This window comes from Salvelinus fontinalis, chromosome 2 (genome assembly GCF_029448725.1).
Source record: "Salvelinus fontinalis isolate EN_2023a chromosome 2, ASM2944872v1, whole genome shotgun sequence".
NCBI classification, from domain to species: Eukaryota; Metazoa; Chordata; class Actinopteri; order Salmoniformes; family Salmonidae; genus Salvelinus; species Salvelinus fontinalis.
The window spans coordinates 28,914,532-28,930,837 of NC_074666.1; the positions used below are offsets into that span (position 1 = coordinate 28,914,532).

Consider the following 16,306-nt stretch of genomic DNA (forward strand, 5'->3'; position numbering starts at 1 on the left):
GCGAGCGAGCGAGGGAGAAGGAGAGGGAGCGAGCGAGCGAGCGAGGGAGAGGGAGAGGGAGCGAGCGAGCGAGGGAGAAGGAGAGGGAGCGAGCGAGGGAGAAGGAGAGGGAGCGAGCGAGCGAGGGAGAAGGAGAGAGAGAGCGAGCGAGGGAGAAGGAGAGAGAGAGAGCGAGCGAGGGAGAAGGAGAGAGAGAGCGAGCGAGGGAGAAGGAGAGAGAGCGAGCGAGGGAGAAGGAGAGAGAGCGAGCGAGGGAGAAGGAGAGAGAGGGAGGGAGAAGGAGAGAGCGAAGGAGAGAGCGAGGGAGGGAGGGAGAGGTAGAGAGAGGTAGAGGTAGAGAGAGATACTCCAGATATAACAGACTGACCCTAGCCCCCTGACACATAAAATACTGGAGGCTGAGACAGTAGAGGTTAGTACAAACCTGTTTTTGTGCCCTCAGGCCCATACTCCACTACCACATATCTACAACGAAAATCTGTGTGTATAGTGCTTATGTTATCGTGTGTGCACGCATGTGCCTGTTTGTTACTTCAAAGTCCCCGCTGTTCCATAAGGTGTATTTTTATCAGACAGAGGGACCACAATGGAAATAAGTCTCAGACTTTATTATGATATCTTCGATGATTTTACTAATGTGCATGTAAGGCTTTTTCACGTTTTATGTGTGCTTGTTTTTTTAATGGCCGATTTAATAAACTCATAAAAAATAGAGCTCAGACACCAGCCAATTAAAAAAAAAAATATATATATATAATTAGTCAAACATGCAATATTGTCTATGCACTAACTGTGACACTTGTTCCTATCACCATAGAAACATACCTGTCACTCTCCAGGCTGTTTCGGAGGCCAACAGGAAGTTATGGATGGAGGCCATGGATGGAAAAGAGCCTGTGAGTTTCTTTACTGGAGGGTCCATACAGCCCCCTTGGTCCAAATGTTATTCTGTACTGTAAAGGCATTGTGTTTTATAGTCCTAATCTTGCTGTTTTTCTTTGGTAATGATAATGAAAGTCGGATCTCTTTATAATAATATCATATATTCAGGGTTGTTTTTATGATGGCCACAGAAAGCTCCACAGATATCAGTTTTTTGGTGTTTTACATTGTCCTTTCATTCCAGATTTATCATTCCCCAATTCACAAGCAAGCTGAAAGTATGTACCATTACCAATGTTCATTATTTGTTGTTTTTTACTGCAGTATAATATAGTGAATTAAACCGTATTAATCTCACTGAACATGCATAAAGACACATTTGTTTGTCATTCCACTGCTTGTGAAATCTGTTAAATGTTGTCTTCCACAGTGGAATTGAATGAAGTTGGATTCAAGTTTGTAAGAAAATGCATTAACTTCGTTGAAACTAAAGGTAAAGTAACCAGAATGTTTTAGTCCATACCATGCGTTTTGTCTTTGTATGCCGCCTATCAGATTTCATGGCAGTTTCATCATAGTCTAGTCAGTTTTCCATATTGCCCGTTAGAGGGCAGAGATGAGTTGTGTTTGAAAGGAGGGACTCTAAAGCCTCATTGCTATCCTAAATGAACTTTCTCAACAGAGGCCAGCAGTAAATAAAAACACAACAGATGCCTTATGATGTCCAGGCAGGGAAGTTTAACTTTGCCATTTAGCTCACCACAATAAATGTCCTTATAGTAGAGCACTTAAGTCCATACTACATTTGCTGTTTTACTTTGTTTACAGCAATACAACTAATAATAACGCACCAGTACTATACATAGCTTTTTAAGAATCATACCACTATGTAGGCAACAAATGTATTACTCCAGAGAGAGTATATTACCATGTGGCATCAGAAAACTGTTAAATGTGTGGGCACATTCAACTGCTCCTATCTCTCAAGCAGCTCAAATTCTTTAGATTCCATGGGACTTCTCACTTCAGCCCTCCCTAATTCACTCGTCAAATGTATTTACAAGTTTGGTGAGGCACCAGCACTATGATTCTGTATGGTTTAGGTGGTCGAGCATGGCGCTTGCAAAGCCAGGATTGCGGGTTCGATTCCCGGGGCCAATCATGCATTAAATGTATTAACGCATGACTGTAAGTCTCTTTAGATAAAAGCGTCTGCTAAATGGCATACATTAAATTATCCTCTTATCTTTCACAACTAGTAATATATACAGGCCTCGTATGATAACATTAACTCCAGCCATCCACTGGAGCAGTGAAGCAAATCATTCATTTGGAAGAGGCTGGGAAGTAGGCTAGCGTTGTGAAGGCGTTGTCTGCTACGTCCTTATTTTCACTCCAGTTGATACAGGCCTGCACTGAGGAACAGCCTGTACATTTCCACTGCTCTGAATTTCTCTGGAGGAAACTCCCCCTTTTCTTTCCTTTTACCTAAACCCCACCCACTCTCTCCTTCTCTCTTTTACAGGACTCACACAAGAAGGAGTATACAGAACTGTTGGCAGTAACATCCAAGTGCAGAAGCTTTTAAATGCTTTCTTTGGTGAGGAAATTACCCAGTCAACATGTTCTCTCTCTCTAGATAGATAGATAGATAGATAGATAGATAGATAGATAGATAGATAGATGGGATTGAAGAATGCATGAAACAGAGGGCCTGTTTGAAGCACAATACTGTTACATTTCCCTGTTTTACTGGCACACACATCTTGCCTGAGAACTCAAACTGAATTATTCTTCTTTTTTTTCTTCTTTTTTTTTACATACTTCATTCTGAGACGGTTGTTGTGCAAAACAAAGACCTCAGTGATTGGATCATTTCTAACTAATCAGAGTATCAAGGCCAATGACACATTTAAAAAAAAAATATGCTTTACCCATGTGTGTTCTGACTCTGGCCCAACTCAGCAGTTTTTATAGGACCAATCAGAACAGTTAGAATGTGTTTGCATTCTAGAAGTCATCGGGGAGCTCCACAGATCCAGACTCATTGCGGAGAACAAAGTAACGTCCGTGGGTGTGGTGTAGCGTTTGGGCGAAGCAAGTATTTTGGGTAGCCAGGCAAACAGCAGATTTTGAAGCAATATTAAAAAGCACCAAATGCATATTTATGAAGTAGTTTATAAGTAATTCCCTTGCCCCTAAGGCAAATATAACATAAATAAATATAACATTTATTTTTTCCAATATTAAACTAGATGTCACTGTGCTACTGCAAAGGCTTAATTTATCATAATATTGTATCTAACCCTCCATAATAGTTTTATTGTTGTGGAAACAGTGCAAAAGACACTGGCATTTTATATATATTTGTATTTTAAGATAAAAAAATTATCTGAGACAAACTCGGAAAGTAAATGAATACTTTAATTCACCAATACAGTCAGATATTTCAACTAGCTGCACCTACTGTAGATAACTTGCCAGTGACCTTAAGAAAAAAATAAAAATAACACTCTATTCAGAACATTTCTGCAAAAAAATGTTTTTTATATTTTATAACTTTTTTCCAGTTTATTTAAAAAATATATATATATCTTTTTTAGTCTGGGGATTAGCATGCGCATCTTCATTATGTAACCATTGTTCCTCTTTAGTGCATTTAACAATATGTCGCGAATAAAAACCTTGGGTAACGAGTTGATACAATTCCACATCTAGAAGGTTAAAACCACCCTCCGATTTAGGGATGTAAAACGTTCCTAATTATTCAGTTTTATTTGCCCATGTGAAGTCTGTTACGACCGAGTTGACTTTTTTTTTAAAGAATGTCTTTGGTGGGGTAATTGGTATTACTGAGAATAAATATACAAACTTTGGGAGCCATGCCATTCTAAAGAGGTTTATTCTACTTGTTAAATTTATGGGGAGATTATTCAATTGAATTAGATCTGGGATAACTTTATCTTAATATATTTGTTTTATTGTCACTTAAATATCCTAAGTATTTACATTTTTTGTGGTTCACTTAAAGGATTGCTGTAGATCACAAGTTAAATTGTATTTTTCCTATTGCCATAATTTCATTTTTTTTCACGTTAATTTTATATGCTGAGATTGTATCAACTCGTTACCCAAGGTTTTTACTTGCAACATATTGTTAAATGCACTAAAGAAGAACAGTGGTTACATATGGAAGATGTGCATGCTAATCCCCAGACTATTTTCACGTATTGTCAGTGCAAACTTGAGGGGGGAGAGAGGACATCCCAATCTCGTACCCGGGGGCGATTTTTAACATGTAATTCTTGGTGGGGGGGGGGGGGGGGGGGTCATGGAGCAGAGAGAAAAAATGTGGGATGCATGCCAGCAAAGCCACAACACTAAACAATACAGGATCTTTTTATTACATTCATTATTTCAGGTGTAAAGTTGAAAGCTTCCAAAGTTTTGAATAGAAAAGGCCACTCGACGGTGAAAAGCCTTTTCGGTATCAACAGCCATTATTGATACATCTTGTTTTTTAGAGTACTGTATTATACTGAAACATGTTTTTATTTGTAAGTGTATATTTCTAATAAACAATGTTGGCTTAATATGTATCAAGTCTGGTAATACTTCTGCCATTCTGTTGCTTATGAGTATTGTTATTATTTTATTATCAAATTTTATTACATTTATGGGTGTGTAATCTGACGGGACTCCATATTTTCCTTGTTTTAATATAACTGAAATAACGGTTTGATACATGAAACTCAGAAGCACTGAATTGAGTGACGTGTGTTGTCATTTGAGTAAATAGGGGCACTACTTTGTCCCAGAATATCAAATAAAATGATATGGGAAAGATGCCCATTGTGCTTTTCTCAGCGCGAATGTTTTAAGTGTCTAATATTTCTTCTTGGATGATTAACATTTTTTATCTTTTTCTAGCTGCTGATGGTTGTTTCAAAGTTATTGAGTCTAAGAAGGCTGTAGGATCAGTCCAACTGTTTAATTCAGATTTTTGTAGAAGTGTTTAAAATTGATATGAATAGTGTTTCTAATTAAAGCGTTTATCCTTATTTTTTTTTCAAATTATAACTGGTTTGCTGTTTATTAGTTTTGGGGGGGCTGCGAGGGGTTTTATCAGGTTTATTTGCTATTAAATAGTATGCTTTATTTGAGTTTAACCTGTATTTGTTGTCAATCTTCAGAATTGTGTTTTCTTGTTTTGTTTTTAATCGGCTTTCTCCTCTTCCTGTAGATCAGAAATGCCCAGGGGATGTGGATTTCCACAGCAGCGACTGGGACATTAAAACCATCACAAGTGCCATGAAGTTTTATCTCCGGTGTGTTACCATCCTATTAAATCTTGTCAAACTCATTCCACGGAGGCCCGAGTGTCTGTGGGCTCTTCCTTTATTCTTGATTGATGAATTAAGGTCACTAATTAGTGGAAACTCCCCTCAGCTGGTTGTCTAGGTCTTAATTGAAAGGAAAAAACAAAAACCCGCAGACACTAGGCCCTCCATGGAATGAGTTTGACACCCCTCTCTTAAATCATCTAGCAGGTGACAGAGCCAGTTGCTCTGTCACCTGAGCCAGTTGCTCTGGAACAACATGTTCTATAGAATGATGTTAGACCAAGCTTTGTTTGATGCCCATTAGCACTCAGATTCTAAATTACAGACATTTAAAGAGGGCGAAACAGCGCTCTGCCATTTCCAGACTGTATATTCTTTGTTTTATGAGAAAATATAATGCCATGTTTTGAAATAAGTTATGTGCTGTGATTAGATATACTACATATTAAAGTTGTAATCATCTATGCTGGCAAAGGATGAGAGGTTTCTCTCTGCTCCATGAGCGTAGTATAATTGTTTGCTGCTTAAAGTGCTCAGTGACAAGGCCTCTTGTCTTCAAGGCCTCTTGTCTTCAAGGCCAGGTTTTTATCCTCCCCCAATACCCCTCATAATGATTTACTCACAGGTTGTCTCTCCACACTTTGAGGAGGCCAGGCAGCTGCTTGAAGGCTTACATTAGGCCTTTGGTCACTCATGCCTTAACACTGCATTTTTAAGTCTAATTTCAGACTAGGAAGGAACATTTTGAGAAGGAGACCTTTGCCAGTGGACTCTTAAATTAATTCAGAATGAGTACTGTAGCACTTGTTGATGCTGAAAGTGCATGAACAACAATTCAGTAGCAGTTATTAGAAAGGCTGTTTTAGGGTATGATGTGAGTGTTGGAGTATTTGTACTCTACTTGTTTACCTGATCTCGCGTGTTCATCCACAGGAGTTTAACAGAGCCTCTGATGACCTACGGTCTCAACAGGGACCTCATCTTAGCAGCAAGTAAGATGACTTGGAGAAACAATTACTCAGACCCATTTCAAGATCAACATTTTATTTGCACATGGCTTACACACTTTAAAAAGAAAAGCTGCACCAGTCCACTAAACTGATGGATTTCTGTTTTCAGAACATGTAGGTCAGATTTATAGATCTTTAGGATAGTCTCGTGGCACATTTACATTTCCTTCTCATGCGAGGGCATGTTTTTGTCGAACACTTTTTGGGTATCGTACAAGTCATTAGAAGTAACGTGTAGCTCAGTTAGTAGACCAGTGCTCTTCCAACACCAGGGTTGTGGGTTCGATTACCACGGGGGACCAGTACGAATAAAATATCAAAATGTATGCGCTCACTACTGTCACTCTAGATATGACTAAAATGTAGCTGGAGCTGAGCAACAGGTGGTTTACTTCCACATCTTGTTTTATGTCTTCCAAGTGCTCTTTCTACAGTTAATTGTGCATTTGTTCTCCATCAGAGTGAGTTCACTCTCAAGTTCAACAGGCTGGGTTACAGCTATAAAAGGGAAGGGGGGAAAAACATTCTCTCTGTTCAGTACTGTAAATTTAAAGTCAAATCCCTATATATTTTTTTCTTTATACAATTTTTTAAATAAAAACACACACCATCTGTGTGTTCCCTGTGAAAAAAAGCAATAACAAAGAAAAAGGGTATAATAGCATCAGGCATTTTATTTTATTAGATCCAGTCAATTAAAGTTCCTACCTCTGGATATCTTATTCAGTTCTCCTGCGGGGGATCCTCGACCCTTGCCTCCTAACGTTATTTTTGTTTTGGTCCGTTTCTCCAGACTGGATCCACAGTATCAAAGTGTGTGAGAGAAACTCCATATTTTGTTTGAACATGCCATAATTAAATGGTAAAAGCATGTTATACACCAGCTCTAAACCTCTTAACTGAGAATCTCCCATACCCCAGGAGCCCTATCTTTTAACCTTTTGAGGTTCACATTACACCGCAATGTAGCAGCAGGTGTGCAATTGGACACCTGAAATGTTTTGACTGGGATGAGGATTAGGCTTTGCTGATGAACTTTCTCATGCACAATGTCTATGCATATAAACCAAAAAAGTGTTAACCAAAAAATATATATTTTATATTGATGGAAGCTTTGTACACACTTGGCATTCTCTCAACCAGCTTCACCTGGAATGCTTTTCCAACAGTCTTGAAGGACTTCCCACATGCAGAGCCCTTGTTGGCTGCTTTTCCTTCACTCTGTGGTCCGACTCATTCCAAACCATCTCAATTTGGTTTAGGTCGGGTGATTGTGGAGGCCAGGTCATCTGATGCAGCACTCCATCACTCTCCATCTTGGTAAAATAGCCCATACTGTGTGTTGGGTCATTGTCCTGTTGAAAAACAAATGATAGTCCCACTAAGCCCAAACTAGATGGGATGGTGTATCGCTATAGAATGCTGTGGTAGCCATGCTGGTTAAGTGTGCCTTGAATTCTAAATAAATCACAGACAGTGTCACCAGCAAAGCACCCCCACACCATAACACCACCTCCTCCATGCTTCACGGTGGGAACCACACATGCAGAGATCATCGGTTTACCCACACCGCGTCTAAAAAAGACACGGCGGTTGAAACAAAAATCTCCCATTTCGACTCCAGACCAAGAACATTGCTCGTGTTTCTTGGCCCAAGCTAGTCTCTTCTTCTTATTGGTGTCCTTTTAGTAGTGGATTCTTTGCAACAATTTGACCATGAAACCTAATTCACATAGCCTCCTCTGAACAGTTGATGTTGAGATGTCTGTTACTTGAACTCTGAAGCATTTATTTGGGTTGCAATTTCTGAGGCTGGTAACTCCAATGAACTTATCCTCTGCAGCAGAGGTAACTCTGGATCTTCCTTTTCTGTGGCGGTCCTCGTGAGAGCTAGTTTCATCATAGCGCTTGATGGTTTTTGCGACTGCTCTTGAAGAAACTTTCAAAGTTCTTGACATTTTCCGTATTGACTGACCTTCATGTCTTAAATGAATGATGGACTGTCATTTTTCTTTGCTTATTTGAGCTGTTATTGCCATAATATGGACTTGGTCTTTTACAAAATAGTGGTATCTTCTGTATACTACCCTGACTTCCTTGTCATAATACAACTGATTGGCTCAAACGCATTGAGAAGGAAAGAAATTCCACAAATTAACTTTTAACCAGGCACACCTTTTAATTGAAATGCATTCCAGGTGACTACTTCATGAAGCTGGTTGATAGAATGCCAAGTGTGTGCAAAGCTGTCATCAAGGCAAAGGGTGGGTATTTGAAGAATCTGAAGAAGATTTTGATTTGTTTAACACTTTTTGGTTACTACATGATTCCATAGGTGTTATTTCATAGTTTTCCTGTCTTTGCTATTATTCTACAATGTAGAAAATAGTAAAAATAAGAAAAACACCTTGAATGAGTAGGTGTGTCCTAACTTTTGATTGGTACTGTGTGTGTGTGTAATGGATTGTGTTAATTACGAATGAATACATTCACATTGCTCTTAACATAATAGGTCTCAATCTAACTTAGGGATAATATGTCAGTTATTGCTCATGTAAATTTAAAAAAAATCTTGTTTCTTAGAATCAGATAGTCTAGATGATCGACTGGGTGCAATCCACTCCCTGACATACAAACTTCCAGAGAAGAATCGAGAAATGCTAAGCCTACTGATCAAACACCTGGTGAAGTAAGAGCTAACCTGATATGACACGCCACTGTTGTGCTTCAGTCTCTGTGTGCCTCCTAACTGATGAAGTTATACAAGTTATGCTTATGTAGGCCTTTTCTTGTTCTGTAATTGCATTCGTGGTGTTGTGTTGCATGTGCGTCAGTGAAGGGATTAAGTGACATCTGTTCAGATGGGTAAAGTATCTGACTGAGACTCATGCATCTATGCATAGTGTCAATGTAAATTTAAACAGGAAAATACCTGTCCAATCTTCCAAAAATAATTTTATTTAATGCATTAATAGTAGTTGTGCAATTGTAAATTGACATTAACTGGCATTAACTTCCCTCTTCCCTATTTGAGAGGTGTTTGTTCCTGTTGGACATGTCTTTAGAGAATCATGTTTACGAACCCGTCTGGATTCCTGTTGGCAGTGTCTGCAGCAACAGTGGAGACAACCTGATGACTCCCTCCAACATGGGCGTGATCTTTGGCCCCACCCTGATGAGGGCAGAAGAAGAGACTGTGGCAGCCATGTTGGATATAAAGTTCCAGAACATTGTTGTTGAGATTCTAATCGAGGACTACACCAAGGTGAATTTGAAAAATGTCATTTCCTTTCCTCCTTTGCAAAGAGTGCAAGAGTCATGTGATTGTTATTTAATGCACTGTGGCATCATAAACATTCAAGTATTCCATGGTACACTACATTCTAGATGTTATTAAATGCATATTCTCAAGTTGAATGTCTATATAATGTGAGTCATTTTGGACGTGCTGGGGTGATTACAGATCTTCTGCACTGCGCCAGAGGAGAGTTCCACAGCCCCACCCATGCCGCCTCCAAGGATTACCCCAAGGAAACGGCAACCAATCACCATCTCCAAGCGCACGCCCCGCGTCTACCCAGCAGTTAATTATGGCCAGCTCCAGAACACTGAGAGTAATTATCAGCCTTTGGTTTAATCATCATCCTCATTATCACCATCACCATTATTATCATTACCATCCCTTGTCCTGTGAATGCAAATAATTCTATTAGGATTATTACAGTGTACACTTGGTATGTGTAAGGTAATTTATACAGTAGGTGGCTGATGTTTATTCTGTGCACTGTATTACTACAAGTGTGAATCTTAAGTACTCGTTGTGAATTGCTAAAATAGAATAGTGCTTTTACTTTTCTTTCTAAATGTTTGATCTTTACATTAATCGCATGCCCTTTGATGGGACATTTTATCAAGCTGTTTTGTTGATTCGGAAACAATAAGCATTACATTTTTTGCATAGTGGCCAATGGCATATCCAGATGTTGGCTTACTACGACCTCCTCCTCAGCCAAGTTGAACCATTAACTGTTTTTGTTAACTGCGCTTAAAGAAAGGCAGTTGGAGGTCTTGCTTAGGCCGTGCTCACTGAATGGAAGTTAACGCACCCTAAATCATGTCATTTATATCTCTTGTAACTTTGGGTTAAATGTCTGTGTGAGTCATGCCTTTCATTTACTGTGGTATGGAAAGATGTGGAACACTTGCAGCGTGTCCTCCCCTCATTGTGTGGTATTTTATTTATCACTCTTCTGAGTTCCTGCTTGGAGTTACCAAATAACCAGCTCCGATTTGCTTGACATCAAACTACCACCTGTCTAAATCCCTCGCAGCATTTGAATAGTGTATGTACAACTGGAAACCAACATCATGACTCCAGATGAGAGTGCAACCCAGTCGTCTGTTTACTTTTTAATCTCCTATATTAATAGATCATTGTTATACACAATTCACTTTCCTTAAAACCATATTTTTCTCCAGCTCAGACTATTAATCCACAAATGTATTTAACTGTAAAGGTTTTGTGCTTTCTGCCATTGTTAAATGCATCCGCCCAAATGCCAACATTAGACTTGCTTTTATAATACTCTAGGAACCTCAGGAAAAGTAGCAGATGTTTCTGCAAAAGCTAATGGGATCCAAATAAACAAATAAAATCATATAAAGAATATTTCATTTATTTTCATAATGGTTCATTTATTTTTGATTCGTTTTAATTATTCATTTTCTAATAGGTATGCTATTAAAATATGCTATGATCACTCACACTACATGTATTGACATAACATTCTGTAAGTAGAAGTATACTACTCATGATAGGTAGCTCAGGAGAAGTAATGATATCAAGTTCAAAATCAGTTAAAACAACAACCTCTGCACTAAACCCAACCACAAGAAGGTAAACCAGGGATATGCCTGGGCTGAATGTGTACTCTATTTGTATGTTGATTTGAAAATGTTCCTGTGTTTGTCTCACAGATGAGCAAAATGGTAGCAGACCAGAGGGTGTGGATGCTGGCGGGGACACCCCAACGAGCCCCACACCTCTCCAGAGGACCAAACCTATAACTGCCCCTCCACGGCTCCCTCGGGAACCTCCTCAGAGGCAGGCCCTCCTGCCGAGGCCATCCATCCGCCAGGACAGACACTCAGACTTTGACGTTGCCAAACTGGTTGCTAAGCTACCGGATGGAGGTCAGAGGCCAGATGTAACAGCCAATGGAGAGACGGGAGTCACTGTGAACCGAGCGCAGTCCTTCCAAGGCAGAAGACCACCTCGAAGTGTTGCGGTCCTTCGAGAAGGTAGCGGAACAACCTGTAGCCTATACAAACATGTTATGAATTCTAGACTGCATTTTATACTCCGCTTAACAACAGTGCAGCAGTACAGTACCTAGCTGCTCTGTGGTACGGATACCATGTTCAATGAGAAAGAAGGTTGAAAGTGGATTTCATTGTGTTAGCTCTTGGTTCTGTTATGGAAGCTAAGGTTTTCGTTCCTTGCATTGCAGCAGAAAGTGACGGTGTGATCAAAACGAGGTCTCCGGCTGAGAAGCCTGCCATCTGCAGACCTCCAACCAGACCCCCTGACCCCCCTAGCCGATACCCTGCATCCCACAAGAGCCCCACTGCAACCCCCAGCGAGGACACCCCGGCATCATAGTGAGTAGACCTTAGAACTCAGCCAGACTCAGACATTCCATCCAGACTGATTAAAATCTTAATCAAGAGAACAATCACAAAATTATGTGTTTAGCCTTGAGTTTCCTTTGGGTCTTTCTCCAGTCCTTGTAAGTCTCTTGTTAAATGTACTGTTTTGAACCCTTCACAACATACTAATTCCATTGGGTGCATTTAGGTCAAAGATTTTACTCTTTCACTAGTGTGTTCAGATGTTCCCCACTGTGATTTCAGTGTCAATTTAAATCAAATCAAATTGTATTTGTCACATACACATGGTTAGCAGATGTTAATGGGAGTGTAGCGAAATGCTTGTGCTTCTAGTTCCGACAATGCAGTAATAACCAACAAGTAATGTAACCTAACAATTCCACAACTACTTCCTTATACACAAGTGTAAAGGAATAAAGAATATGTACATAAAGATATATGAATGAGTGATGGTACAGAACGCCATAGGCAAGATGCAGTAGATGATATATAGTGCAGTATATACATATGAGATGAGTAATGTAGGGTATGTAAACATTATATTTAAGTGGCATTGTTTAAAGTGGCTAGTGACACATTTTTACATAATTTCCATCAATTCCCATTATTAAAGTGGCTGGAGTTGAGTCAGTATGTTGGCAGCGGCCACTAAATGTTAGTGGTGGCTGTTTAACAGTCTGATGGCCTTGAGATAGAAGCTGTTTTTCAGTCTCTCGGTCCCTGCTTTGATGCACCTGTACTGACCTCACCTTCTGGATGATAGCGGGGTGAACAGGCAGTGGCTCGGGTGGTTGTTGTCCTTGATGATCTTTATGGCCTTCCTGTGACATCGGGTGGTGTAGGTGTCCTGGAGGGCAGGTAGTTTGCCCCCAGTGATGCGTTGTGCAGACCTCACTACCCTCTGGAGAGCCTTACGGTTGTGGGCGGAGCAGTTGCCGTACCAGGCGGTGATACAGCCCGACAGGATGCTCTCGATTGTGCATCTGTAGAAGTTTGTGAGTGCTTTTGGTGACAAGCCAAATTTCTTCAGCCTCCTGAGGTTGAAGAGGCGCTGCTGCGCCTTCTTCACAACGCTGGCTGTGTGGGTGGACCAATTCAGTTTTGTCCGTGATGTGTACACCGAGGAACTTAACTTTCCACCTCCTCCACTACTGTCCCGTCGATGTGGATATGGGGGTGCTCCCTCTGCTGTTTCCTGAAGTCCACAATCATCTCCTTTGTTTTGTTGAGTGTGAGGTTATTTTCCTGACACCACACTCCGTGGGCCCTCGCCTTCTCCCTGTAGGCCGTTTCGTCGTTGTTGGTAATCAAGCCTACCACTGTAGTGTCGTCCGCAAACTTGATGATTGAGTTGTAGGCGTGCATGGCCACGCGGTCGTGGGTGAACAGGGAGTACAGGAGAGGGCTCAGAACGCACCCTTGTGGGGCCCCAGTTTTGAGGATCAGCGGGGTGGAGATGTTGTTACCTACCCTCACCACCTGGGGGCGGCCCGTCAGGGAGTCCAGGACCCAGTTGCACAGGGCGGGGTCGAGACCCAGGGTCTCGAGCTTGATGACGATTTTGGAGGGTACTATGGTGTTAAATGCTGAGCTGTAGTCGATGAACAGCATTCTCACATAGGTATTCCTCTTGTCCAGATGGGTTAGGGCAGTGTGCAGTGTGGTTGCGATTGCGTCGTCTGTGGACCTATTGGGTCGGTAAGCAAATTGGAGTGGGTCTAGGGTGTCAGGTAGGGTGGAGGTGATATGGTCCTTGACTAGTCTCTCAAAGCACTTCATGATGACGGAAGTGAGTGCTACAGGGCGGTAGTCGTTTAGCTCAGTTACCTTAGCTTTCTTGGGAACAGGAACAATGGTGGCCCTCTTGAAGCATTTGGTAACAGCAGACTGGGATAAGGATTGATGGAATATGTCCTTAAACACACCAGCCAGCTGGTCTGCGCATGCTCTGAGGACGCGGCTGGGAATGCCGTCTGGGCCTGCAGCCTTGCGAGGGTTAACACGTTTAAATGTTTTACTCACATCGGCTGCAGTGAAGGAGAGCCCGTAGCGGGCCGTGTCAGTGGCACTGTATTGTCCTCAAAGCGAGCAAAAAAGTTATTTAGTCTGTCTGGGAGCCTCCTGGTCCGCGACGGGGCTGGTTTTCTTTTTGTAATCCGTGATTGACTGTAGACCCTGCCACATACCTCTTTTGTCTGAGCTGTTGATTTGCGACTCTACTTTGTCTCTATACTGGCACTTAGCTTGTTTGATTGCCTTGCAGAGGGAATAGCTACACTGTTTGTATTCGGTCATGTTTCCAGTCACCTTGCCCTGGTTAAAAGCAGTGGTTCGCGCTCTCAGTTTCACGCGAATGCTGCTGTCAATCCACGGTTTCTGGTTTGGGAATGTTTTAATCGTTGCTGTGGGTACGACATCGTCAATGCACTTTCTAATGAACTCGCTCACCGAATCAGCGTATTCGTCAATGTTGTTGTTGGACGCAATGTGGAACATATCCCAATCCACGTGATCGAAGCAGTCTTGAAGCGTGGAGTCAGATTGGTCGGACCAGTGTTGAACAGACCTGAGTGCGGGAGCTTGCTGTTTTAGTTTCTGTTTGTAGGCTGGAAGCAACAAAATGGAGTCGTGGTCAGCTTTTCCGAAAGGAGGGAGGGGGAGGGCCTTATATGCGTCGCGGAAGTTAGTATAACAATAATCCAAGGTTTTACCAGCCCTGGTAGCACAATCGATATGCTGATAGAATTTAGGGAGTTTTGTTTTCAGATTAGTCTTGTTAAAATCCCCAGCTACGATGAATGCAGCCTCAGGGTGTGTGGTTTCCAGTTTACAAAGAGTCAGATAAAGTTCGTTCAGGGCCATCGATGTGTCTGCTTGGGGGGGAATATATACGGCTGTGATTTATAATCGAAGAGAATTCCCTTGGTAGATAATTCGGTCGACATTTGATTGTGAGGAATTCTAAATCAGGTGAACAGAATGACTTGAGTTCCTGTATGTTGTTATGATCACACCACGTCTCGTTAATCATAAGGCATACACCCCCGCAGCTCTTCTTACCAAAAATATGTTTGTTTCTGTCGGCGCGATGCGTGAAGAAACCAGCTGGCTGCACCGACTCCGTTAGCGTCTCTCGAGTGAGCCATGTTTCCGTGAAGCAAAGAACGTTACAGTCTCTGATGTCTCTCTGGAATGTTACCCTTGCTCGGATTTCATCAATCTTGTTGTCAAGAGACTGGACATTGGCGAGTAGTATACTAGGGAGTGGAGCGCGATGTGCCCGTCTCCGAAGCCTGACCAGAAGACCGCTTTGTTTGCCTTACGGCATCGCTGTTTAGGGTCGCCGCCTGGGATTAGATCCATTGTACTGGGTGGAAGGCAAAACACAGGATCCGCTTCGGGAGAGTCATATTCCTGGTTGTAATGATGGTGAGTTGACGTTGCTCTTATATTCAGTAGTTCCTCCCGACTGTATGTAATGAAACCTAAGATTACCTGGGGTACCAATGTAAGAAATAACACACAAAAAAAAAATACTGCATAGTTTCCTAGTAACGCGAAGCGGCCATCTCTGTCGGCGCCGGAAGTAATTTATCCCATTGTAGCAACAAAATAACCTACAATTTGCTACTCCCCAATGACCAGTCTTGTACTCTGTACATGCCTGCTCCTGTTGTTTTACAAGGGGTATGCAGTGCGATGCCATAATACACTGAGTATACAAAACATTAAGAACACCTGCTATTCCACGACATAGACTAACCGGGTGAATCCAGGTGAAAACTATGATCCCTTATTGATGTCACTTGTTAAATCTACTTCAATCAGTGTAGATGAAGGGGAGGAGACTGGTTAAATAAGGATTGCTAAGCCTTGAGACAATTGGGACATGGATTGTGTATGTGTGCCATTCAGAGGGTGAATGGGCAAGACAAAATATATAAGCGTCTGTGAACGGGGTATGGTAGTAGGTGCACCGGTTTGTGTCAAGAACTGCAATGCTGCTGTTTTTTTTATCGCTCAACAGTTTCCCGTGTGTATCAAGAATGGTCCACTACCCAAAGGACATCCAGCCAACTTGGCACAACTGTGGGAAGCATTGGAGTCAACATGGGCCAGCATCCCTGTGGAACGCTTTCGACACCTTGCAGAGTCCATGCCCCAACAAATTGAGGCTGTTCTGAGGGCAAAATGGGGGGTGCTCAATATTAGTACGGTGTTCCCAATGTTTAGTATACTCAGTGTATATTTTGGGTGATTTATTTTCTGCCCACTAAACACCAACAAAATGAAAAAGTGTTAGTCATAATACTTGTGCTCTGGTGTCTCAAAAGCTCTCTTTTACAATAATAAGCACTTCATTTAAAAAAAAAAAACGCTTTTCAATATGAGTAACAAAGT

At 41.5% G+C, this 16,306-nt stretch overlaps 1 protein-coding gene across 7 annotated transcripts in view; it reads left to right on the forward strand.

The window, feature by feature from the left end:
• Positions 1-16,306, forward strand: part of LOC129815728 (oligophrenin-1-like) — a 67,207-nt gene that overhangs the window by 38,167 nt on the left and 12,734 nt on the right. Inside the window, exons 11-23 of one of the 7 annotated variants that reach the window (XM_055869799.1) lie at positions 818-896; positions 1,127-1,160; positions 1,313-1,375; positions 2,408-2,482; positions 5,126-5,210; positions 6,159-6,217; positions 8,434-8,499; positions 8,819-8,924; positions 9,341-9,500; positions 9,699-9,849; positions 11,213-11,536; positions 11,746-11,896; positions 15,933-16,116. In XM_055869799.1, coding sequence (XP_055725774.1) covers positions 818-896; positions 1,127-1,160; positions 1,313-1,375; positions 2,408-2,482; positions 5,126-5,210; positions 6,159-6,217; positions 8,434-8,499; positions 8,819-8,924; positions 9,341-9,500; positions 9,699-9,849; positions 11,213-11,536; positions 11,746-11,896; positions 15,933-16,089 — 1,510 coding nt within the window. In that variant the 3' untranslated portion in view covers positions 16,090-16,116. The remainder of the gene's footprint in view (positions 1-817; positions 897-1,126; positions 1,161-1,312; positions 1,376-2,407; positions 2,483-5,125; positions 5,211-6,158; positions 6,218-8,433; positions 8,500-8,818; positions 8,925-9,340; positions 9,501-9,698; positions 9,850-11,212; positions 11,537-11,745; positions 11,897-15,932; positions 16,117-16,306) is intronic. The other 6 variants (XM_055869808.1, XM_055869817.1, XM_055869826.1 and 3 more) reach the window with 6 other exon arrangements.